The sequence below is a fragment of the Morone saxatilis genome, unplaced genomic scaffold (assembly GCF_004916995.1).
Source record: "Morone saxatilis isolate NCDOM2014 unplaced genomic scaffold, NCSU_SB_2.0 Contig10, whole genome shotgun sequence".
Taxonomy (NCBI): Eukaryota; Metazoa; Chordata; class Actinopteri; family Moronidae; genus Morone; species Morone saxatilis.
This window is the reverse complement of record NW_023339652.1, coordinates 765,764-774,515: the sequence shown is the minus strand read 5'-3', so window position 1 is coordinate 774,515 and position 8,752 is coordinate 765,764. Positions and strand designations below refer to the sequence as shown.

The window sequence follows — 8,752 nt, the reverse complement described above, 5'->3', positions numbered from 1 at the left end:
TTTTTAGCGTTGGTTTTTTTTTCATATAATGCAGCCGCCTAAAATTTACGTTATTGTTATTTATTCCATTAAAATACGTCAGTGAAGGAAGATTACTTGTGCCTTTTCTTAAAGGAAAAATACGTAACTAAAATAACTTTTTTGTCATATTTGGCTGAGACTTTTCACTGAATCACTGACAGTAGAACATGATTAAATAATCTTCCCTTCTGGCCTCCCTCCCTGGTCTTCCTGGTGGTATTTACAAGAATCCAAAATGGGCTTAACGAAAGCAACCAATAAAGAGCCGAGAGAGATGAGAAAAGAGAGAACGATTTGGATTGGAGGCTTGAAGATTGTTGAGATTCTCATTGTGTAATCAACATCCGTTTAACTTTCAACCTAACTTAAAGAGTGTCGTTGTTTAATTTCCTAATCAGGAAGGTTGTTGGTTGATCCCCAGCTCCTCCAGCTGCAGGTAGAAAGTGTCTCCTGAGCCAAGAACACTGAACCCAATTAATTTGATTGAGCAAGTATTAATTTTGTAGACACCCTCTTCCTACACTAATTTTACAACGCCAACGAATTCCCAATCCACATGTCCTGGACTGGTTTGCTGGAATTGGAAAGGAAACAGTTTGAAGATGGAAATGCTTTTATTCCCATACTAATTATATCCATTTACCATGTTGATTTTTTAAAAACAACTGGTATTTAATCGTCTTCATAATTAATTACTTTTGAAAAGAGGAATGAGTAAGTAAATATTACACTTGTGTACTAATCTAGCCGACACTTGAACAGGTCTTACAGGTCCTCCCACGCCCGAGGAAATAAACGATGTTTCCACACAGTCCTCACGATAAATATTCATCGTTCAGACTCAGGACATACATACCAATAAGTAGATGATGAAATTAATTCTCAGTGAGTTTGTGAAGCGTTAAGTAATGTGAAGGATTAAACTGTGCTGCTGTGTGTGTGTGTGTGTGTGTGTGTGTGTGTGAGAGATACCGCTTATTCTAGTTGCTACTATGCAGCCATTGTTTCAGTGTGGAACAACGATTCTTAACAGTGCAGCCACAATTCTTCCCTGGGGGGCCGACTGTCCTTAAAGGAGAAAACCTACGACACACACGCACAGATGAGCTGGTGAGACAATCGCAACAAACACGCATCTAACACGCATCTAACCAACACAGCAAACCGCCAGCAAACACGCAGCAGGGGACAGCGATATAAGATATACACAAAACACACCACTTTTCTTCCCATTCAGCCTTTAACTGCAGCGTTGACCGTAAGAGACACTTTGACATTTTAACAGTCTTCAGTTATATTTTCGACCAGTCCATGACACAAAATGATTAACAAGATCTAAATCTGGCATTAAAAGAACTGCGGTTGTTAACACTGTTGTCTGCCTCTGAAAAGTAACAATGTTAAACTGCACTCACAAACTGAACTAGAACACTTTCTAATATAACATTGAATAGTTTAACTAGGGACTTTCCTGCGAGGAGTTTTGATCATCATCTATGATTTAACTGAGGACCTTTGTCGTCTTATTTACAATGCATTTACTCCATTTTTTTGGAAATTTCATTAATTTATTTTAAAGTATTTCCTTTTAGTATTTATAAGTATCATAACTTATATAATATAATATATAATAGTAATCTCCTTCTTATTGTTTTTATTTGTTTATTTCTGCCTCCTTTCTCAATTTATTTTATTTAGTTTTTAGTATAACTTTTATTAAAAACTAAAATCAGAGGTGCTGGTGGGCAGATTGTTTTACTACGGGACACAGACAGGCTTCCAGTCTTTATGCTAAGCTAAGCCAACCAGATGCTGGCTGCAGCCTGATATTTAGTATATGTCCCATCATGTTCAAGTATTGCTTTAATTACTGTTGTGTGACAATAACTGTGTTTATTCCACGGTGTGACTGGCAATGAAAATAAAGTGCTGCTGGCCTTCAATCAATCACACTGCTCGCTCTAACAACACATGAACTACTCATTATGGGTAATAATATGACAGCTGATAATGGAGGGTCAGTCTGACACACTGCGACTCTCATATTAAAAACAGACTCTCAGTTCCATGTGTCTCTGGTCGGCTCTCAGTGTTCTCACGGGGTCCAACCACAAAACCTCCTTTATCAATAAATACTGACGTTATGGAAACGCTCTGATAAACTGTGGCTGACGGGAACATACCGCACGCTATGATTACATTTAAAAGCTGAGAGAAATCTCTTTCATCATCGTTGACCTGTATTGAGAGTTTATGTAACACTACGATAAAGACTTTAAAAGAGTTTCTAGAAAAGAGAAAGAGGAACTAATGCACATTACACATTGGTTGTTTGGCTCTGTGCAGTAAAGAGTTTCATTCAGTACAGCAGTGATAGTCAGCACCGATACCACCTGCAAAGTCCATTTACTCAGCTACTGTAACAGGAAGCAGAGAGCGGTTTGCTTCCACATAGTTAGGGAGGAACCTGTCGCAGTAGCCAATGGAGCTGTGTGTTACACCCCCCTCCAGTCCAGCAGCCGTAGTGGATCCAGTAGCTGAACAATAGTCCAGACCGGGACTGAGTGCAGCGTCTGATGCTGACGGAGGACAGTTCGAGGACAGGGAATAAAGTATCAAGGTTTTTTTGCCGGGTTCTTTGACTGATTTGAATCTTCACAGATTCGTATGACAAACTAACTGTCTCATGATTTATTCAATCAACCATGTAATCTATATATCATCCATAAGATAGTGAAAAATGTCCACAGGCAAATATATAAATATATTCAGGTTACTGTCAGGTTCAGGTCACATGACCGTGGACTTGCAGGTCATAGCGGTCCCTCCAGAGTCTCCCTGCACACTACAGCGTTCATCCACAGAGGTGAGAGATTCTGTACAGTGAGTTTAAATCGTCTGCAGCATCCGTCACTGCCAGCCTCTTTCCGTAATGACTGAGACTCAATCAGCCCCATCTAACCCAGCCGGGGCAGGAATGTGCTTATTCATGTCAACTGTGACTTGTCAAAGCAACCTGAGATTCCACCGAGGTCAGGCTGTGCTTTTAGTAGCCACGAGCGCACGGCGGCGATGGCATATTTATCCAATTAAACAAACGACAGAGAGAGATTATAGTGAATTTATTTTGCTGTGTCTCACCTTGTTCGAGTACGCGCACTGTAATAACATACCATCAGAGAAACTATACAGAAATGTCATTATATTAAAGGTTATTTCTGAGCTGTTGTTTGTCAGCGGCGTGCGGATGGAGAGAGGATCTATAATACCTGTAATTTAAACACTTTCTACACAGCTCGCTCAGTCTGAACGAGTGATTTCTTCTGCTGCTTTGTAGACACGGTTGGTCTGAGTGAGAGCGGGGCATCCTGTTTAAAACAATGCCAAATCACCGGACTGTATTTAGAAGCACACAATACGCTCCATTAGCAGACCGCCGGGACCACCTGCTCTCAGCACGAACGGCGACTGACCATAATTTGACTCATGAATCAGAAAGGATTGGATTTTATGCATGAGGTTTTTGTAGTAAGTAGTAAGTATTGAGTGATTTTTATGTGAAAGCAGCGTTTATTTATTTATTCCTGATATACACAGCTGCACTGAAATCACAGTTTTCTACTGAACAGGTCGATGTTAGCTCTTTTTCAGCCCATATTCTCATGTGAAACAGTAGAAAAGGCAAACTTCACTGCTAAAATCAACAGTCAGCGGCTATACTTAATCCTCTCTATGTAATGCCTGGCTCGTGGCCAGCCTCGGCCAGATCAGCCAACCGGGTCGCTTCACAAGCTTTTAAAAGCCGGTGACATTAACCGCTACCTGCGGCTGATTCTAAAGTCCTCGACCCTCAATGGAAGTGACGTCTGCTTTGATAAACACGCTGCTGAAAGAAGCGGATTTATTTATATAAAATGAGATGTGTTCCAGTCTTATGGAGAACTCGGCCCAGGTCGGTTTATCTGTACAGAACCGTCCAACAACAAGGTCATTCAAAGTTCTGTGTCGTTACATAAGACAGGAAGGATTAACTACACTGTACAAAACACAAGTTGGGAAAACTAACCTAAACTTTTAGGTTTTGCCAACCTTGCCAAAATTTACTTTTCTTTTTTCAGAAAAACTGAAATGTATCTTTAAGTTTTAGAAACAAAACTTTCTGATATTAACAAATGTTCTGATCCATTTAGAGCAGCAGAGTTTTTTACAGTGAGCCCTCTTACTCTGTTTGACCTGGATGGAACTGAACCTTAATCATTATCACTGGGAACACCTGTGTTTACCCTACTGTTTTATGTCAAAGTGGCTGCTGTGAAAAAGGTCTACTGACTACAGCTTCACTCTAACCGTCGCATTAATTCAACCACAGCACAGAAACACTATTCAAACCCACCAGGAGAACATGGACTGGAAATCTCGTCTCTAAAAAGGGGTCAGGGGGTAACTGTTAGGTCGACTAATAGGGGGCAACCCTGAAGGTCTCTGAGGCTAAAATAAAAGTCTAATAATAAATATATAATAGCCGCTCTCGTCCTCACTCAGCGGGCAGCGTGCACACTACTCACTGCGGTCTTCAGGAGGCAGGTGTCCTCTCCAAGGTAACAGAGCTCTCCTGAACAACTCGTCTCCATCCACAGGTGATCCCCGTTCACCGCGTTCTCCTGCAGAGACAGACCGAGAGAGGAAATAATGACATAATAACTCACATTATCCTCGTGCGTCTCTCACTCAAGACTATTTTCAGTCACATTAAACTGCAGCCGTATGCACATAAACACTCTAGTGAGAGCGGTCAACGAGTGTGTCAAGCACGTAATTGCTGCTGCTGAGTAGGTGGGTAATTTCACAGTGTATATTAATCTAAGGTGCTAATCACAACACTACAGGAGCCCCGATTCAAGTGAAAACACACACCTTTACGCATCACAAACATGTAAATGTGAATGATTTCATGCATGTAAAAGGGATGTGACTGGGTTCAGTGAACAGCTCTTAGCAGGCGTCGTACTGCCGCTGTATTTATAACACAAACACATTTTATATCTGGATTGAGATTATAAATATATTTAATATACAGTATTTTATTTCTGTTCTGTTTCAGCACCTAAAATATGTATAAGAAATATCTTAAATGAATCGATCAACACTACAATGAACTGATTTTAATGAGGAAATTCTACACATTATTGTTCCAAGCAGATTATTTGTATATATGTCTGAATACATCTTTAATATATTTACAGAAGGGCAATGTTGAGTAGTTAGTGAGATTATTGCTGTAAGAAAATACTGACAGATCAATAATAAAGCTCTGCACCAGGGTTGGACCAATACATCGTCCACTGGTGTGTAATTTTTATTTTGTCTCTCGCTTCTTCAAATTACAGCCCAAACAGTTTCTGCTCCGGTTTCTAACCTTTACCTTTAATGATACAAACCCTAACAGCTGGAAAGGCTGGAAATATCACTAAAAAAAGAGGAGGACAGGAAAACAATCATACAATGTACTTTTCTTCTTTAGAAAAACTTTCATCTTTAAGTTTTAGAAACATAAAAATATGTATTAAGTGAGAAACTAAATTATTTCATAATTTCAATTAATGAAGTTCATATTTTTTACTATTTTACAGACAGTTGTTTGAAATGATAAGTTTTCACAGCTGTTCTTTTTTAAAGTGCAGCTCGGCCTCGGCAGTCAATCAGCCTCATTAATTAACTTTTAATGGCCATTTATAGACATTTCCTCCTTTCTATACCAAACACCCAAATACACAAAATAAATCTGTCCTTTGTTCTGCAGCTTTTCTGTCATTTTGCTAAAAACCTCGGAGTGAATATGGAAGATCATCAGCGTCTACATTGAGCCATAAAGCCGCAGTAACTCAGCCCCTCAGTGTATATTAATGAGTGATTAGGTAAAATGATGATATTTGCCTGTGTGTGTGTGTCCTGCAGAGAGCTAAAGGCCAGCGATGACGTGGTGGAAGTGTCCCTGCAGACGGAGCCGGAGGGGAATCTCAGATGTGAGCCGACAACAGTGTGTCTTCTTACAACTCCCAATTAATAGCACAGCACCTTTTCTTGAACGTTCATTATGGATGCAGCATTGACTCAGTGCTGCTTATACTCTGAAATACATCTCACAGACAGAGGAACAACTACTAGCAGACTCCACAGTGACGTCCCTGTTTGTGAACTGGTATTAGTATTTCAGGTGGCGTTCTCGTGCGCTGTTTGTTTTCTGTCTGAGCCCGGCGAGCACCTACACAGATGACTGGGAGTAAAAACCTCGCTCTGCCACACAGCCCTTCTTCTCTTGTTGAATCAGATAAAAATAGATGCGTGCCTGTCTTCCACTGGGCCCGTTGTAAACAAGGTAAAGTTGGCAGCAGTTGTCTCTGCTTTTAGAAACACAGACTATCATTAGAGAATCAGCTCTAACGGGGATTGTCTGTGTGATTATTGCAGACCACAACAGCTGTAGAAGAGAAGCTGTGATGGAATTTATACATGTTTTGTGTTATTGATCATTTCTCTAGGTATTTATTTATCTTTTTACTTAGCACCAACTTACCAAGGCAAATTCCCTGTATGTGATACCTACAGTCTTATTGGAGCTAATGTTGCTTTCACTTACTGATTAGCCTCATATTTGTTTGTTGCTCCCTCTTTGCTTTTTGTTCACTGCCTTCATAAAGTGAAAAATGTTTATACATTTAACATAAGTTGACTTTTATTTTGAAGTAAGTCAGTCACAGGAAGTAATGGTGCAGCTCTGATGTGGAGTTAGATCTGATGTGTACGATGTGAAGCGGTGGAAACACACACACACACACACACACTCCACCTTTAGGGAGAAACCTTTGGATTATTTTATGGCTGATTACAGAAGATTTCCAACCTTTCACTTGATTTGACCTTCTGCTGAAATGCGGGTCTTTTATAAAATTGCACCCTGATGAAGGGATTTGTTTTTGTCATCACAAGATTGCAAATAGTTTGAGACATCAGCTGGAGAATAACGGGAATTATTTGGAGGTCTTTGTAAGGTGAAATAGTTTTAGAACTTTTTATTTATTCCCATGGATTTCAGTGGATAATGATGCCAAACAAACTTTTTGTTGACTTGTTTCGTGACATTTTTCAGAGCACTTTCCGAGTTGGCATTTCCCGAAGCGCTGAGCCTTCGTTACATTTCAGACGGCTGTTAAATGGCTCTTTAGCTTTTTGAGGCGTTACGTGAATCAAATCCATTAAGTTCTGTTAAATAAACCCAGAGAAAGTCACATCCCATAAAGTCCTGACTCATGAAACGTTCTTTCCCACGCTCAGCTAACAAAACATTTTCTAGCAATGATCAAAAACCCAACAGAAAATTGCTGCTTTTCATTTCCACATGAACATACGGCTGCTGAAACCAGTCTGCTAACAAATCTGTTGATGACAATCCAAATGTCATTCAGTGAGTCAGCCGACAGGAACAGGACAGCAGAGACCGACTGTCCGTATTCAGACATGTTGCTTTTAAATACGTGTAGAAGTTTGTTTTTGCTGCTCTGCTCTTAGATTCTTCTGTGCAATGACCCCGAATTACTCAAAAATCCCTCAACCAATAGGATGCCAGCCTCGTTGCGGGTGCGTTCGCTTTACTTCTTGGAGCGTCTCGTACGGGCGGTTACTCTTAAACCACATTCATGCACTCCCGCCCTGCTTGGCTTCATTGCAGGTACTTCTCTTGCCTTCTGATTTTCATGTTTAATCTGTTATATTATCGTATCGTTGCTTTTACCAGGTATTAGCGTATTTTATGCTTTTGTTTAAAACAATTTGCCTCAGTGCGGTTAGTTTAGTTTTATCTGCTTTATTGTCGTTATTGATGTGGGTCTTTTATTCTTTTAATTCTACCTCACTTTGGTGCGACTTTTTTTTGCCTTATTGCCTCCTGAATTGTTCTTAATCCTGGTTCCAGCCATGTAAGGCACTTTGTGACTTTGTTCTACAAAGTGCTGCATAAATAAAGTTTCTTTTTATTATTAATATTAGTATAGAAGCACAGCGGCCTCCCTTCGCTGAGCTAGATGGGAAAACAATGTCACTTTCTGTGTAAGTGGGGCTATCCGAGAGAAGGCCTGAGTGACTGGGCTGTTTGAGTTTTGAGGGAAAGTATTAAATAATCTGAAGGTGAAATCAATAAGTCATGTTCTCAAACTAAAAGCCCTCGCTCTTGAATCAAAGAACTGAATACATGAGTTTGTAAAATCTTGCAAAACATTAATTTATATGCAGGAAACACAAAAACAAGAAGCAGAGAACAGATCTGATCGTTACTGATATTCATATATAAACTGAGTGTATGTGCATGTCTGACCGTCCAGTCCACGAAGGTCCGGAGATCCTTGTTGGGCCCGTTGGACACAGGTGGCAGCGAGGGTTGTGGCGGGCCGAGGTGCTGGAGACCCGACCGGGAGATCGCTTTCCTACAAACAAACCAAAGAAACTTTTATTAACCATCACAGCCTGTAACAGAGAGAACGCCATCGTCTATGTGTGACACAGCTCTCTCACCACGGAGCGGCTCAGTCACACGGAGAACTAGTTTTCAGTATAATTTAGTATGTAAATGACTTATTCATGCTATGAGAGCACATTTCGGCGGGTTCTGCTGCAGATATTCGGTCGAGGAGAAGTGGGAACAGCTTGGAGGAGAGACTGCCAGCAGCACTTTGGGGTG

At 40.4% G+C, this 8,752-nt stretch overlaps 1 protein-coding gene across 1 annotated transcript in view; it reads right to left on the bottom strand.

Moving 5' to 3' along the window:
* dgki (diacylglycerol kinase, iota) overlaps positions 1 to 8,498 on the bottom strand; it is a gene marked incomplete at both ends in the record, with an annotated part of 26,390 nt that extends 17,892 nt beyond the window's left edge. The window contains 2 exon segments of the mRNA XM_035680329.1: positions 4,587 to 4,682; positions 8,390 to 8,498. Coding sequence (XP_035536222.1) covers positions 4,587 to 4,682; positions 8,390 to 8,498 — 205 coding nt within the window.
* Positions 8,499 to 8,752: the final 254 nt, after the last annotated feature.